We start from the raw sequence: 18,470 nt of genomic DNA, 5'->3' as shown, positions 1-18,470 counted from the left end.
TTTTCATTACCCATTCAAGCCGTCTCCAGCCATTATTAGTCTCAAAGTGGGTTCCTCGTCATCGAAATAACACTATTGTGTAGTGGTGTGAATGGTTAAAACAGGCGACCCCCACCAGACGGCCTTTGGCCCCCTTTCGGGAAAAATATTGTATTAGAAATAGCTTTTTTTTTAGGTCCATTTAAATCAAACGAACAAGCTAATTACAGTTAAAGTGATGGGAGTTACGTTTTTCACTCTAATATGATTTTGGTCAGAAAATATTTATTACTTTCTGTTTATCGTAGCGTATGTTGTAGATATTCCTAACAAATAGCGCCACCAGATGAGAAAGTCAAGTGCGTTAAGAATGTCTTCAAAATCTATAGCAAATCATTCACGAGTTTGATACTGTTATGAGTCTGTTTCATAAACTCTTTAATATTTGCATGTGAATTGGATAATGAAATTTCGGAGTCATCGTTCTGATTTATAAATAGCAAAAATATGACTTGTTTGACAAATCCAACGTATTTTATTATAGGAGGTTAGTATGTATGTGAAGTTTTCTATTACTTTGCCAGGCATGAATGACAAAACAAAACCCAAAACATCAGTATACCGCCTCTGGATGCTATTTGTTAATACACGTGCACTTCGGATTGAATATTCGTATCCAATTGCTATAACAAGACACGCCCAACCAATTCCATAAGAATTTGATAGAACAACATCGTAATTATAAGGATTAAGTTCGAAGTTTAACATTTCTTAATTAAGAATCTCCTTTATACATTTAATGATCGCATTTGTCAAATCATTTAGAAGTATACAAAATGAGCTTAGACATAATTTAATTTTTCAAATGAAGGATAGTATTTTTTTTTCAGCTACTGTAAGGAAATAGTTCCAAGAAAACATGTTTATGTTTTATGAATTCATAATATTGTGTATGGTGCAAAGATATGTCAGTTCACGTTAATGAGGTAGAGGTTTATATTTTGAAGACATCTATATAATATACGCTGGTGCAGTTTATTTATCTTATATTCGTAAATACGCATTAAACTAATTTTACATTGGCTTTCTATTTTGCTACTTTGTTATTTAAAAGTAATCAAACGATCTCGGAAATATATATATCTTTTGTGTTTTTTTCTTTAACGACTTTTTTTTGGGATATGACCAAACCAAGAAACTGCCTCCGTTTAAAGCTTCTCCGTTTGTAAAAGTGAGGTCTAAACACTAAGAGTTGTATCCGAATCCAAATTTTATAGAAGCGCGTTATGTGGAGATGTATAGATGGGAAATATAGCAAGTGAAACTGGTATATGTATACATGCGTGTGATTAATAGTGCATAGAACAAGAACAAATATGCTGATCTAATACTTGTTAATTTTTCCAGACTTGATGAACTGTTTTTTTTTTTTTGCAAATTAAAAGCCAACATTTCGTAAATTGTTTTGGACTTTGCCACCTTTTTTTTAAAAGCATTTGCTAGTTTTACTGGGATCAGAACACATAAAACATGTAATATATTTTTACCTTTATTTTTTAGGACGAACAGAAAGAAATGGTCACAGAACTCCAAATAAATGCAGTTGATAAAAGTGCATACCACAAGGACATGGTTAGGGATGGAGGAGACACAATTTCTTCTGAGGATACCCTCCAATCAGTTTCTCAGAAGGCAATAAATGATGACAGTCAACCTATTTTAACTAGAACAGAAAGTGCAAAGCAGAAAGAAGATAACACAGATGATAGTAAAGACCATAAATATGTGGCTACAAAGGTTAGTTATTGTATATATCAGTATTTAAACCACATAATGATTTATTGGTATGAATGACATGATTTAAAGAACCTTTCTTAGTTAAGATGATATTAGGAAAATTGCATTCTGCTTGTTTTGAAGTTTCTAAAAGTGTGGAAAATTAAAAGAAAAGTTTTATATTTTTGTTCTGTTATTTGATAAAAGTAGAAATTTTGGATGTAAAACAATCATTTCAAATTATTAAGTTTGTAAGAACAAGAAAGAACATAGAAAACTATTACTGCAAGTAATGTCATGCAGACTTGGAGTATATAGATTATGCTTTATCATTGTAAACCATTATATTATACCATAATAATTAATACTCTTTACCCTTTGGAGGTCACCTCTTCAACTTCCCAAACATTGCACCAAACCAACCAGCTCATTTTTAATGTAGTCTTTTCCATATGACTATCCAGCAAAAGTTTGTTTTACTTAATGTAAAAGGGTTACCAAATCTTCTATTTATTACTCCAAGTATATCTTAAGTTCTCATTTTTGGACTTTTATTCCACTATCAAAATGGCCTAATTTTACCAGTTTATTTCCCAGTCAATAATTATTTCAACCACTTTCTAGTTCCTCTGCGCTTAAATAAAAAGAAATATTTAAGTCTCACTTAAGTATTTTAAATACATTTTAAGATAACTTGTTATGTAGATTTCAGTCAGTGATAAATCATAAATTTAGAAACAAAGTTTCGGACACATTAAAACATTTAGGATATTCACAAGTTACAGTATCAGTATTTTCTATCTGTATTTAACTTAATAGTAGTAGTAGTATTCACTATTGTTTTTTAAAGCCATTCAGGAAGTTAAATAGATTTCACATTTGAAAATAACAATTATTGACTATCATAAAATACTTTTTTGTTGTTTAAATCATTAACTAAACTTCTTTTGTTAATGCACTTTTACATCTCAAAATATTTGATGCTTCCAGTTAACTGTAGTATTGAATGTATTTCTTATTTGATTTTTTATAACTTTAAATTCAAAATAAACCTAACACAGTGCACTGCCTGTGTTAATATAATTGCATATCATTGACAAAAATAGTGTTTAATGTAGTTCTTACAGAAGAAAATAGTGTTAAATTATTTATAAATTAATCTAAATTTTTGTGACAAGGTATATAATGGTTAAGAAAAGAGATTTACCTACATTTTATATATTTTTTGTACATGCAATTGTATGCTATTTCTTTCTCTCAGTCCCACCTAAAATATATAAGAACAAAATAACTGACAGAAAGAGTGTGTGTGTTTTGTTATAGCAAAGCCACATCAGGCTATCTGCTATGTCCACCAATATGAATCAATCCCCTGATTTTAGCATTGTAAATCCAAAGACTTACTACTCTCCCACTTATTAAATTTATAGAGAAGCACTTTCTCAGTAACTAGCATACAAATTGCTATCTATGATGCATGTATGTATAGATAGATGTTGAAATAGTTATATATTTTGTAATATTTAACTTGTTTTACTTACAAGGTTAAAGTAGCATGATTTGTATACATAATAGCTATTATTTTAACATTTGTAAATGTATTGAAAGACAATGAATCCGATAACTTTTGTTATTTTTTTGTGACTGTAGGTTAACACAAATGAAAATAACGAGAGGACACAAAATACTAGAACTGTCAATGCTTGTAAACCAACAATCAACAATCCTAGAAATGTAAGTTATAACATTTCTCTTTGTACAATCTTTAGTGGTATTATATTTTGAATAAATCAATACTGTTGCAAAAGTGACTGCCAGAATAAAAAGAAATGAATATTAATCTCCCTGAATGTTTAACTCTGTTTACTCTTGTATATTCCAGTGTTATGTAAGTTATTTTGACAATAATCCTGCATTTTATTGCAAATTACTCGGTCATAAAGCTTTCATGTCCAAAGTACACTGCTTGCTTTCCATAAGCCATTTAGTGTTTGAGGGCAGTGGTTTCCCATCACCATTTCAACAGTCTGATGGCACAGAAATCCATAGATGCTGCATCAGGTGACTTGACTGGTATATCTTCATATGGAATAGCATGAATACTCACTTTATTGTACAACTGCCTGAGGTATGCAACAGTTGAACAGATACGTTGTGAAAGCAACTTGCATATACATGACTTGTTTTGCTTTTCCTGGCAAAGATCCTTTTTGATTATGTAGCATACTATTGCTAGCAGCATGTGAATGCCTTTTGCCACTGACCTTTGTGTCAGTGGATTGTAACTCGTTACAAGACTGCACTTTCCTTACCACAGCTGTGGAAGATCATTATCTTGTACAGATGTTTGAGTACTTTATATTAACCACAGTTGATACAAGGTCGTGATTAAACAGAATGTACCAGAATTACATTTTGACATTGTTTGGCCACAGAAAATTTACAGCTTTTGAAAAGGGGTATGTAAATGCCCTTTCCAACACAAAATATTCATACAATCAGTTCATAAAGATATGTTTAACATTGGAAAAAAACAAACAAAAAAAACAAGGATCGACATGGGCACTAGGACTAGCAAAAAAAAAAAGCTTTCAACAAACTGTAGATAAAAATGTGTGGATTTAAATAGGACAGTATTACAAGTGAAGTAAAACTTCTGATAAAGATTTTTTTTTATCTCTTCCTTAAGCTTATTTCATATAAGGAGTTATTTTGAGGTACTTTGTATACTAATCTGTTTTGTTTTTTGTATAATACGAGAGATTATTTGTAGAATGTTTCAAGAACATGTGTTTTTTATAACCAAAAATATTGAGTACAAGTCTGATCATCACTTGAAATAAGACAATATTATTTTTTATTCCAAGAAAACAGATATGGTAAAGCAGTAAAATTGTATGAAAAAAAGTATAATAACTTGATTAACATTAAGCGATAGCTAATATGGAAGATGATACATGCTTTTTGCAACTGTTTGTAACTGCCCTCTTGTAGCAGGTATATAGAAAGAATGCCCAAATTCTATGTAAAGTTTGGATTGATGGGAATAGTCAATTATAGCTACATTATTATGTTTAGTTACATGTTTGATAAAAACAAATTACCTTTTAAGAACACTAAAGTAAGGTTGTGGTAATCAAGCTATACCAAGTTTTTTGATTGTCCTGTACTTCATGGTAAACCTACATAGTTTTCATTTTTGTCAATTTTTATATTATGCAGGTTTACCATTTTTATTTCAACTTAAGAATAAATCGCCTTGTTTACCAATTACTTAGAAATCCAATCAGTAACTTGATGAGCCAGATGTTGCCTATTAGTTAGTGCGGCTGGATTTAGATCAGGTAATCCAAGTCTTGGCTCGCACTTTTACCTGTGGACGCATTATAAAAGTGACAGTCATTTTACACGAGTTGGATTTTTGTTTGGAGTATCCCAAAAATTTAATTTTTAATTCCTAACAGAGCGTGTATCATAATATTCAACTTTTGTTGAGGATCAAGATTTCCATCAAAGGGGGAGTTTCATACTGTGCCATTTCATGATTGACTAATTGTGTTATAATAAACAATTTAACCCATGGAAAATGATGCAAAATAATGAAGGTTCGTATAGTCATCTATAAGACTGATTACGAGGCTGGGTGTGGCCTAGTGTGAACCATACTTTCGAATTTGCAGTGTGTGTGTGTGTATGTATATGGAAAGATCAATTATAAATTCTGCTAAAGTTTTGTGGTTTAGTATTCAAATTAGGGACCAGGCTTGGTCTGGTGGTTAGTGTGCATGAGCTGTGGATCTAAGGGTTCATTGTTCACATCACCTTGCTACAGAAACACATTCTACACTTTGGTACCATGGTGCACAACAAGAGTGATGGTCAAATCCACAGTCCAGTCAGAAAGTTGATAAGTGTTGTTGACTAGCTGTCTTCACTGTAGTTTATCAGTACAAAGTTAGGAGTTGCAAATAGCCCATTGTGTAGCTTTGTGAAACAAGTTTGTAGCAGTAGAAAGTGCCTTCTCACTAAAAATGTTTGTGAAAATTCAAAGTCATGAATTTTTTGTAAAAAGTCACTCCCTGTTTGTTGGCATATGATCAGTAAGTACCGTATATGGTTTGTCATAAGACACAGTGACACTCCATTAATCAGGGGGAGACAAGACTTTGAGACACATTTGATAATTGAGAACATGAAATTAAAGGATGTCCTAGGTTCCATAGCGAACGTAGAGCAATATATGATATCAGTACCAAACCAGTGGTAAGTTGAGGAGACAACACGGTTGGAAGCACATGAGATTCACAACCCTTCAGAAAGGTCAGTATATAGATATGGAGGATGATTTGTCACAGTTTGGACTGTAATCAGTATACAGTAAGGACAGACTTGCATGTCATCTAGAATAGCACCCTCTTTGCAGTTAAGATTCCAAGATGAGATTCTCCATTTGATAGTGAAATCTTAAGCTGATGCAGTCAGGCCAAACTTCACTCTGAACTGTGACCATTCCCACTACGGCAAGTATGGATCAAGTAAGGATCGAAAAGATGGATTGGCCAGCAAGATCTCCTGGTGTGAATCTTATTGGACATGCTACAGGGAGCAATAACAGTCCATGCAGTGCAATCTAGGATTGGGCAAGAGCTTTAGAATTTTCTTATCCAAATATGATCCCAACTTCCACATGTATGGCATCTGCTTAATGGGATGTAAAATTATTATTGTGTCTTGTGGCAGACATACAGGGAGTTACTGTTGGTGTTGAGATAGAAGAAACTGTGTTGAAAGAACAATATCACATATATATATATTCATTGCTTTCTGGTTTTCACTTTTACTATTTTTTTTCTTCCTTTTCCTGCCTAATGTTCTCTCCTGTTTAATTTTTCCCACCTGTTTTTTTAATAGTGACCATATATACATATAGTACTAAAAAGTACGTTGGGAAATTCTTTTGGAATTTTGAACATCAACTGGTTTGCCCCCCCCAGTGGCACAGCGGTATGTCTGCGGACTTACAATGCTAGAATCCGGGTTTCGATACCTGTGTTGGGCAGAGCACAGATAGCCCATTGTGTAGCTTTGTGCTTAATTACAAACAAACAAACAAAATCAACTGGTTTGCCCCCCCCCCCCAGTGGCACAGCGGAATGTCTGCGGACTTAGAACGCTAGAATCCGGGTTTCGATACCCATTGTGTAGCTTTGTGCTTAATTACAAACAAACAAACAAAATCAACTGGTTTTCTATAAAAAATAAAGTTATTGTATATGTACCTTAATTTTATTTTAAACGTCATATTTACGTGGTTATTATTTATATACTTTTGACAGTTTTACGTGAGTGTTCCAATAAAATGTTTTCTTGCATTTAAAACTCGAATGAATAAAACGAAAGTTAATTGTAAAATTCCTGCATTTACTGTAACTAATAGGTGCAGTGTAAGTTAAACTAGCTGTTTTAGGGTTACAGTTGCTGTGTGATGTATCCGAAAAAGTAAGCCGGTTGTGGAGCTTCTGTGTCAATATTTCTCAAATACTACCAAATTCAACCCGATGCTATGCGAATATAAGTGGATTTAAGTTTTGGGCACTTATTAAATGTTGTGCCTCAGAATTTGTTTGTGAAACGGGATCTTTTTTTATTTAAGTATGCGTGTATATTACGTATATTTCTTAAAATTTAAAGAAAATAAGACTAAAAAATCAACACTTATATTATTGTCTTCCACGTAACATTAATAATATATTTTCGCATAACATAGAATCAAAGTTGGCACATTTCCACCCATGCTGTGTGGGGGCGCTGTCTGAGGTAGAAGAAACTATGTTTAAAGTAGTTTGTTATATTTATTCTCGTTGCTTTCCGGTTTAATTAGTTTTCATTCGTTATTATTTATCTAATGTTCTGATTATTGTTGTTATTTATTTTTGAAACGAACATCATGTTTCCATCATTATTTTGTGACAACTGCTCAATTCCCCTGCAAGTAAGCTTCACTGCGTGTAGGATAGCCGTAGGTGTTAACCAAATACATTACGGTGCAGTATTGTGAAGCTGAACTCTTGAACGCAAGTAATGCGACAGTTACGGTAATGAGACACATTGAAGGGTGATATAACATTGTTCATAAAGACCGTATTGGGAAACGAGTTTCATTTGTTAGTTGATCTCGTGCGACTCGGTTGTCTTGAGTTTAGGGTTTTTAATTAATGCTGACTGAATACGCAGCATAACAACAGGAAGTCAAACACAGTTGTTGCAAAGTTTGCTGAATAATATCGTACAATATAACGAGCGTTTGAGTTTGTTTTTTTTTTTTTGTTATTGAAAAACGTGGTTTCGTTATTTCTAAAAATTAAATCTTAACGTAAGTATCACCGTACCCAATAAATATGGCTTTTCGTACAAACACATCGTATACATGCAAGAAAACTCAGAAAAATGAGGTAAGTCTTATTGTATCGATTACTCCCCCACCCCAGTTAAAAAAAACAAAACTATTGGTTGCTGTGGTCCCGAGATGTATATGTTTTAAAGACATTTTTACTTTGTTTTCATTTTGATAAAGATATAGGAATTAAATCAGTAAGTTCCCGTCTGACTTATACACAAAATAGGTGGACAAATTGGATAAAAAATTTGGACCTCTATAGAAAACAAAAGGTATAAAATAAGTTGAAATACTGTGTCAGGATAAAATTCTAAAGTATTTATAATCTACTCATTTTTTATAAGCTGTATATAATTCTATAGAAAGGATTGCAAGGAAGTTTTGAAGGCGTTTCATTTAATTGTTGGACAATACAGGCTAAAGATTTTGTTCGCTTTGTGTTAAGAGTATGAAACTCAATACATTTGTATATTACAACAGTTAATACATGTACATTCACACTCTCACTGTGCCACGTGTTTTGAAACTGTCATTAAGTTTCTTTAGGATTATACTGAACATTGCCGTCAGCTTCCCTCTTTTAACCATATGCTGGTAACAAAAACTGACCCGCAGCATCTGTGCAGCTCTTGTCCTTACTCTTTCTCTCTCATCAAAGAATTTTTGTTGTTGTTAATATTCGTGGGTATCGTACTAAAATCGATACAAGTTTTCAACTGATGTTGAGTATCCTTCACCAACGTCTTAGCGCATACGTTTTGAAGGATACTCAAGCAGTCGTTCGTTAAAACACGTAAGTACTTTCCTGAAATAAGCATTGTGTAAATCTTTATTTCCTGTTTCTGAGAGTTGAACATTTTGATTCTCTAAGACGTTTTAACAAAAATTATATTTTGCGAGCTACTTTCTGTGTTCCTACTAATGTATTAAGAGAATTGTGTGCTTGTTTGTTGATAAGTGTAAAGCTACAAAATGGGCTATCAATTTTGAGCCTGCTGTGGGTATCGAAACCATATTTTTAGCGTGATAAGTCCTCAGGCTTACCACTGAGGGGGGGGGTGCATTGAGAGTAATGTAAATTTATGCCTGAGAAAACCAATAAAACTCGGTGGGATAACATTTAATAATTTACACAGGAAAGCCAGTTTAAGACGGTGTGAATATTAAGTAAATTATTTTTATGGAGTCCCCCACCCTACCCGCACCTCATGTAAAAATAAAACAAGTCTTATAGTGGTGCATAGCGTAAGGCAAACTCAGTTTACTCACCAATTCAATGGGTAGGATGGACTTGAGCATGGATTAAGATTAGATCCATCCTTGGCTAAATTGTTGACACAGCAACTCGTAGATATGCCTTTACCTGCAGACGAGATCGCTGTTTTGTTTTGATTGCAGAAAACGCTGACTTGCACGGGTATGTTGATATGAAAGGTAAAAAACACGTCCATACCTTTTCTTGACAGCTCAGGGTATTCTTTACGAACTAGCACCCAGAAGTTCTCAAGAAGTATTGACTTGAATTCTGTTCGAAGAGTTTTATGAGTGGGTAGTTCTATGAGCTTCTGAGCTGCCATTGGCATATGAGACGTTATTCTGTCATTAAATAAATTCCGGATCCAACGTGTTCTTCCGCTGTTTCTTGAAATTGATCTGCAGTTTTTCGAGATGGAAAGAAACGATGTTACGAGTGAGACCACGATTTAACTAATTTTCTTCCAATAATTCACTGAGGTCAGAAAACTTGATAAAGGGATAGACTTAAGGGTTTCACCATACTTCTCTCCATGCATGATCTCGTACATTTTTATAACAACAGGGAAAACTAATGTCTCCTAAATTGTCTGGCTTCAGTCAAATAAGATGCCTCTAAAGAAGAATTCAAGACTTTTGTTGGAACAGTGACACACTTTTCAAGCAAGTCACTTTATCACTTGAAGAACTCGGTGATTCTATCAACATGCCTTAGGTGTTTAGTTTCTGAATTCCTTGTAATTTTATTAAAATGTCTTCACGTGATTGTACCTCATTATTAACAACTCTTTTAAGTGAAAATAAATTTTAAATATTTCTTGTGGTACTTTAGTTTTGGGTTTGGTGTTCGGGTTTGGTCCAGCTACAGAACCACTAGTTTATTCATCATCCCCATCATTTAGCGATATCACTCGTGTATTTGACAAGCTAGGAAATGCACAGTAATGTCCAAAACTTGAAAGCAACATGCTGAATGTGTAAAGGAAAAAAATCTCGTGATATCTCGACCATCCACTTACTAGTCGCACTGTTTTATTGCATGAAATGTAACCATAACTGTGGGCTACATTCCCGTATCATGGTTTATAAATATTTTAATTTTGGCATCCGGTTTACCGTATCTAATGCCTCTTTGCGCCTCCCCTAAGAGAGAGGGTATTGCTGCCTGAGTTTTTCAATGCTTTTAATGAAACTGAATTTTTAAATGTACTTCTGATGTGTAAACAGTCATTTTGTATTGAATGAATCAAATCTCTTCTTTAGCTAGCGGCAAATATAGCAAACGTACAAAGATAAAACAATAAATTCGTTGGATGTTTAATAAGGTAAGTGTGGTGGGTGGGGGTGAAATATTAATTAAGTAGGTTCAAGGACGGGATAACTGATCAGAGACACTTATAAAATAAGGCGAAGCAATCAGTTTTGGTTTGTTTCGAATTTCGCTATCTGCGCTAGCCGTCCCTAATTTAGCAGCGAAAGACTAGAGGGAAGGAAGTTAGTCCTCACCACCCAACACCAACTGTTCGGGCTACGCATTTGCTAACAGATAGTACGATTGACCGTCACGCAATAACGCTCCCACGGCTGAAAAAGCGAGCATGTTTGGTGGGACGGGGATTCGAACCCGCGACCCTTAGATTGCGAGTCAAGCGCTCTAACTATCTGGCCATGCCGAGCCCAAAACACTCAGACATGTTTTCATAATTTATAAACAGCAAGATGAAGTGCTTTGGAACAGCCACTACCCCCCAAAACAAACATACAAACACAAAACAACAACAACAAACAAAACAACCAACAACATTGGATTTCTTATGTCTGAAATGAGAAGACTTTTGCCTGTTTTATACAAATCTGTGTTCGAATACAAAAAAACATGGGTGTATTAATTAATTAATTCCACGTTCAAAGTAACAAGAAAGAGAATGAACTACACAAATGTTCGGTCGCTCCCCCCGCCCCCCAGTGGCATGTCTGCAGACTTACACTGCTAGAAACCGGGCAGAGCACAGATAGCCCGTTGTGTAGTTTTGTGCTTAATAACAAACAACAACAACAACAAACTACCTTTTAATAGCCCCCCAGTGGCACAGTGGTACGTCTGCGGACTTATAATGCTAAAAACTGGGTTTCGATACCCGTGGTGGTCAGAGCACAGATAGCTTTCTGCTTAACTACAAACAGCAACAGCAAGTTTCGGTTGTGTAGTCTGTCTTTCTGTTTACTTTTCGGCGTAGAATCAACACCTCTACTTGTTCGTTTTTGCAGCGTTCCCCTGGTGGGACAGCGATAAGTTTACGGATTTATAACGCTAAAATCAGGGGTACGATTCACCGCGGTGAAAACAGCAGATGGCCCAATGTGGCTTTGCTCTAAAACAAACAAATCCTTTTGTAGCCTGCACGCTGTCGCAGCTCCCCACTCTGACCTATTTGTGTATATAATGTACACGTCATTTTCCCATGTCAGTTGTTGTACTGCATTACTTAATCGTAGTAATATTCGCACGGTAGTTTTTAAAACTTCCTTATTTTAAGAAAGTGTCTTTTCATATATAATTTATATATTCCTGTATTCACAATTGCACTCCTCACCTCCCACTCACAAACAGGCGAACGTAAATGTGTGTATGGTGATAATACTTTTATTAATCTGTACGGAAACGTCACAGTAAACTGTTGTGAATGTACATATGGCAGTGATTATATTTTTATTAATCTGTACAGAAACGTCACAGTAAACTGTTGTGAATGTACATATGGCAGTGATTATATTTTTATTAATCTGTACAGAAACGTCACAGTAAACTGTTGTGAATGTACATATGGCAGTGATTATATTTTTATTAACCTGTACAGAAACGTCACAGTAAACTGTTGTGAATGTACATATGGTAGTGATTATATTTTTAGTAATCTGTACAGAAACGTCACGGTAAACTGTTGTGAATGTACATATGGCAGTGATTATATATTTATTAATCTGTACAGAAACGTCACAGTAAACTGTTGTGAATGTACATATGGCAGTGATTATATTTTACTAATTTCCATATGGAGGTTAAGAGTGACCAAGCTCTGTTATAACGGTAATAGTAACATTTTTGGTAATTTTCAAAGGGGCGCCACAATAACCTAGTGAGAATTTACGTACGGTGGTGATTATATGTTTACTAATTTCCACAGGAATATGCAAGTGTGATTATACGGCAGTGTTTATATTGGGTTTGGTGTTCGGGTTTGGTCCAGCTACAGAACCATTAGTGTGATTATACGACAGTGTTTATATTTTTTTCAAATTCCACAATGTCGTCAAAGTAACCTAGTGTTAATCGATGATAGTAGTTATATCTTTACATCGTTTGAAAGGGTGTACGTGTTTGTTTTAGTGCAAAGCTACATTGGCTTATCTGTTACGTCCACCGCGGGGAATCGAACCCCGGATGTTGTTCAAACGGACATCACATTAATCTCGTATGAATTGACGGTAGTTGTTATATTTTACTAATTAACACAGAGTCGTACAATAAAAACAAAACGTACTGTGTGGTTGATGCGTTCTGAGAATAATTTAATTAGACAAGTTTATCTCACACACACACACACACACACACACACACACTCACTCACACACTAAGAGGGTTTCTATGAAATGTACAGTACATATGTGAATGTTAAAGTAGCAGTTTTTATCTGTGATAAATTTACATTCGTTTTTTAAAGGCTACAGGAAATAAATCATGTATTTATTGAACAGCTGTTGCAGTTAACGATAGTGTATTTATTTTGTAGTTTTGTGTTTGTATGAATACCTATATGTGTATTTGTGTCGCTGTTAAGATACACTGTGTCCACCGCAGGTATCTAACCTCGATTTATAGCATTATAAGCCTTCAAGCTTACCGCTGAGCCACTAAAAATATAGCTAAAAAAGAATCCGTTTAAGATTCGCCTCTAAACAATGATCACTAACAAAATACAATGTATGTGTGTGTGTTTTCTATAGAAATGTACTGTTTCACGTCGTTAAAAGTAAACACGGAGCCTTTTTTTGCGATTTTATTAACACAGAAAAATTACGTTTATACCAGAGAATTTGAAATATCGTATAATCTATACTGTGTTCCAACTTATTTGGTTTTAAGAGTCCAGTTGTGACGTTAAGATAAAAACTGTCTTAATATTTGTCTTCTATTTTATTCCATATTTTTCCTGTCCTGAAATTTGATTGTCTTAGAACATAAGTCTTCATTAAGAGCGATCGAACAAACAAGAAGAAAACGAAAGCTTGTTTCAGCTTGTGTTAATCGTCTTGCACGTGTCAGGTGGAAAACTTTCGACCGAACTGCACATAGTAGAGGTTGCACAAACACACACGACTCGCTCGAATGGCAAAGTAATCGTTATTTGTTGTAAAAAAAAAAAAAAAAATCTACACTATGGTTCATTTACGTCAAATGTTGCAGGAAAGAAATTATGTATTAATTACGCAGCTGTTACACGAACATGTTGGTTTCCTTCCCCTCTTACCTAACATTTCACCGAGAATTTCGAAATCGTTATTTTAAAGTCTGTGGGGATTGTTTATCATAACAACAGCGCTGTAAGTGGTGTATGTGTGTATTTATCAACCTTTCCTTTGAAACTATATATCTAAATAAACTACAAACGTGGAGTTTCATACAAAAAAAAACATTTTTAACATTTCAATACTTGTTTAAAATTAAAATTATTCTGTACATAAATATTATAAAAGCATTTGTATAGATATTCATTATATTTTTGTCTTATTTATATATATAATATATATATGTATAGAGAAAAAAAATTAACATTTTAACAAAAAGTATGGATTGTTGGTTATTCGTAGAATTGTTATAAGAAGTATCCAACACAAAATAAATGCTGCAATAAAAAAGTACACAAACAAGTAAAGTGATACCAGTTGGATAGATTTCATTCAATCCCTACTTTGGTTGGCATTGTGATGGTATAGCTAAATGAAGCAGTATAAATGTGCCACCTAAAGTAGGGATTGCAAATCTTTATCAGACTTATCCAACTAGTATCACTTTACTTGTTTGTGTTGCAGCGTTTATAACTACTCTTTTACTCTTCTGTAGTAGATATAACTACTCTTTTACTCTTCTGTAGTAGATATAACTACTCTTTTACTCTTCTGTAGTAGATATAACTACTCTTTTACTCTTCTGTAGTAGTTATAACTACTCTTTTACTCTTCTGTAGTAGATATAACTACTCTTTTACGTAATCACTTTTCTTCTTCAGTGGTAGGTAATCACCATTTTGGTCTTCTGTAGTACATAATCAATTTTATTCTTTGGTGGTAGGTTATCACCATTTTGGTCTTCTGTAGTACATAATCACTTTGATTCTTCAGTGGTAGGTAATCACCATTTTGTTTTCTGTAGTACATAATCACTTTGATTCTTCAGTGGTAGGTAATCACCATTTTGGTCTTCTGTAGTACATAATCACTTTGATTCTTCAGTGGTAGGTAATCACCATTTTGATTTTCTGTAGTACGTAATCACTTTTACTCTTCGGTATTAGGTAATCACCATTTTGATCTTCTGTATTACATAATCACTTTTACTCTAAGGTAATAGGTAATCACCATTTTGATCTTCTGTATTACATAATCACTTTGATTCTTCAGTGGTAGGTAATCACCATTTTGGTCTTCTGTAGTACATAATCACTTTTATTCTTCGGTAGTAGGTAATCATTGTTTTATTATCCTTTAGTAAACACGTATTTTTTCCTCTCCTGTAGCATATAGCCACTGTAATTTTTTGTTTCATTCTCCTATAGAAGACAGTCACTTTCATTCTTCTTCAGAAAATAACCAGTATTTTTTTTTGTAACACTGTTTTGTCCTTTTATAATAGATATTTTTCAATTTTTTACATAGGAAATAATTGCCTTTGTCTAATAAACTGTGGTATTAAAAGTGTTTGGACAGCACCTTTTGATATGTGTTGGTCTCATGTTTCACCCCCTTTAACAAGTCACAAATCTTACTAACACTTCTATAAACTGTTGATACTTTTCTTGAATGAAGAATAATCTTGTGATTTTAAAGCTGTTCATTTCCAGTCTATTGAATGATTACGGATTGTCTTAACATTTGAAGCATATTTAATTTGTATATGATCAGATTAGAGTGTTATAGTGGTTAAATTTTGTATGAGAAAAACAAATTACGTGGGAGTTGGAATTAAAAAGCATATTTTAATTTATTTCTTTTGTAGCATTCATCATACAGCAGTAACAAGCCACGTTGGCCAGGCCCAACTCTATCTTCTCCGATGTTTTGTGCTTCTCTGTTTCGGCCACAAGGCTCTCTAAATCCCTACCTCGCTGCTTCATACAATAGAACTTTAGCACCATTACTACCTTATAGGGGATATTCTCATCCATCGGTGAGTGCTTTTGTTTTGTTGTGCTCTATTTTTATTTTCTGTTTATAATTTTCAGCATATTAGTGCCATCAATAGTATTTAGCAGAGGTAAACATCATATCTATCTAACCTGATCACGCTTCACCTTTTTAATGCTTGATAAACATGTGAACAAATGTAAATTTACTAAATTTTTTTAAACAGAAATATAATATTACAATTATTTTGTGTATTTTTTAGATATTCACAAGCACATTCTCTCTCTCTCTCTCTCTATTTTAGTATTTTTCTTTTAAAAACACTATTTACTAAACCAGTTCTTGATTTTGCAAACTATAGTGAACTATTCATTGTGAATGCTTCTTTTCCCTCACCAAAATGTGTAATTTCAGTAAAGAAAATAAAAGAATCCTGGAATGAACTATATTTTAAATGTATTGAAAAATCAAACAAAACTCAATCAATAGTCTTGAAAAGTGCTGATGGATTGAATTAGTAGCTGGTAAAACAATATAATTAAAATTTGATAACTTGTTTATTTATATTGTTAGCCTCCTAATTTATACTAGGTGTAATAAATACAGAATGTATTTTTAGCATAATTACAAATTATGCACCAATAATTAAAGTGAAATCATAATTTGTCTTGTGTGGAACTGTTTTAATTTAACCCTTCCTGCATTTCACACCTCTTAGTTTGGGAGTCATTGTAGCGAAACTGTGACTCAAAGATTTAAAAACTTTTAATTTTCAAGATGCTTATATTTACCTCAATAATATTCTAACCCCAAATATATTAACTGTGAGAACTGTACTGATCTACGTAGTGTAAGCCAGTACACGGAGATATAGTTTAGATGTAGACATATCCGTTTCCGTATGTACATCATTCTGATATAATCAATCAGGTGTGCATTCAAATAATGCAGAAAAAATTAAAAACAAAAGTAGGTAGCAGTTGGAGAATTGCTGCAAAAGGTTTAAACTTGGGGAAGAATAACTGTTGAAATAGCTCCTGAAAAGTGTTGGAGACGTCCTTTTTCACTAAACCTCAGGCGAAAACTGTTATACAAGTGACTCAAGAACAATAATGAAAGGGGATGGTTTAAAGCCTGAGCTATTAAACTCTCATCATTACAAACGAACTTACCTATCTCCATCCATCCATGGTTGGTCCCTGTCCAACCAAACATGCTCGCTCTTTCAGCCGTGGGGGCGTTATAATGTGACGGTCAATCCCACTATTCGTTGGTAAAAGAGTAGCCCAAGAGTTGGTGGTGGGTGGTGATGACTAGCTGCCTTCCCTCTAGTCTTATACTGCTAAATTAGGGACAGCTAGCGCAGATAGCCCTTGTGTAGCTTTGCGCGAAATCCATAACAAACAAACAAACTATGGTTGGTTGTAGCCAAGGTAGTAACTTCACAATACTAATAAAAATAATATGTTTATAAACCTTCTTATCCACCTGTGTACTTTAAATCAAATAATGCACCAAACTACCAATAAGTGACAACATGTAAATATTGCTATATTATTATTATTATAATACACTTACCCTCATGTATAATTTGACAACAATTAATATAACTTCCAAAACGAAAGTCTGTGGATGAAAACTGAGAGGCTATCACAGGTTTTTGCTGTTATATTCTTCCAGTTTTATACTTTTGCAGCTTTTCTGCAGCTGGTATAAATTTAGTTTTGGTCTGTGTAATTTGAATGCATTCATGATAAACTATATTAAATTACCTTAATTCATTACTGATTTGTGTTACTGTTATTTTATCTATTTGTAGTTGTTACTGATATGTAAATAGTTGTTTTTTTAAATATTTCTATCTATTATTATTTACAGAACAAAAGTGTCAATCAATCTTATTCAACAATCAGTTTTAGACATGAATGACACCCTTTAGATATTAAATTAGAGAATGTTAAGCTTATAGAAAAGCTTCTTAAAACATAAAAATACTGATTAAAAGGAAAAGGTGTGTGTTGTAGGGATATTTATATTAATTTTTATTTTGAATGTCCAATTTCATCCAACTTTTTGATAAATGTGTACATGATTCCTGTTATATATCACATACTTCACAGATAAGCCATTAAAGTTACAGACAAACAATTTATGAACTTTTTAAACAATGCATTGTACACTGAATAACTGCAAGGCAACATTTTAGCACATTCCTTATTTATAATGTCTTAGATGAAGAACATTTTCCTCGGCCTAATGCCCATCTCTTTTACTTTGAAGAAGAATTATCAAGCTTTAATCAACATTTTGTTCAATTCCACTACACCAATTAATGTTATAACAGTATTGTTTGCCAGTCCTGTGTTGTTCAGTTTGACAGCTTTAGATTAATTTTCATTCTATGTTTTATGATAGATCAGTTATTTTTATTTATTTTATTTTTTATCACAGATTCCAATTAGATAAACAATGAAATATTTATTTTTTTTATATTAGGAATCATTATTTCCAGATAAACTTAAGTTCTTGAATCATATTTATTATTTTGCCCATTTGTGTCCAGGTTAATTCTGCTCTCTGAAAAGTTTCACTACCAATAATCATTTCTATTAATTTTACTATCCGTTAGTATCTGTGGTATTTTTAACTTTATAAGTCTGCT

The 18,470-nt window shown here is 33.4% G+C and overlaps 1 protein-coding gene across 1 annotated transcript in view; it reads left to right on the top strand.

The window, feature by feature from the left end:
* The window catches only part of LOC111087284, a 24,328-nt gene extending 6,129 nt beyond the window's left edge, over positions 1-18,199 (top strand). The window contains exons 2-5 of the mRNA XM_022393404.1: positions 1,540-1,776; positions 3,406-3,489; positions 15,681-15,851; positions 18,041-18,199. Of these exons, the coding sequence (XP_022249112.1) occupies positions 1,540-1,776; positions 3,406-3,489; positions 15,681-15,851; positions 18,041-18,199 (651 nt within the window). The remainder of the gene's footprint in view (positions 1-1,539; positions 1,777-3,405; positions 3,490-15,680; positions 15,852-18,040) is intronic.
* The last annotated feature ends 271 nt before the right edge of the window (positions 18,200-18,470 follow it).

The sequence above is a fragment of the Limulus polyphemus genome, unplaced genomic scaffold, assembly GCF_000517525.1.
Source record: "Limulus polyphemus unplaced genomic scaffold, Limulus_polyphemus-2.1.2 Scaffold1961, whole genome shotgun sequence".
Taxonomy (NCBI): Eukaryota; Metazoa; Arthropoda; class Merostomata; order Xiphosura; family Limulidae; genus Limulus; species Limulus polyphemus.
Note: the sequence above shows the minus strand (reverse complement) of the source record. Positions and strands in the feature narration are given on the sequence as shown.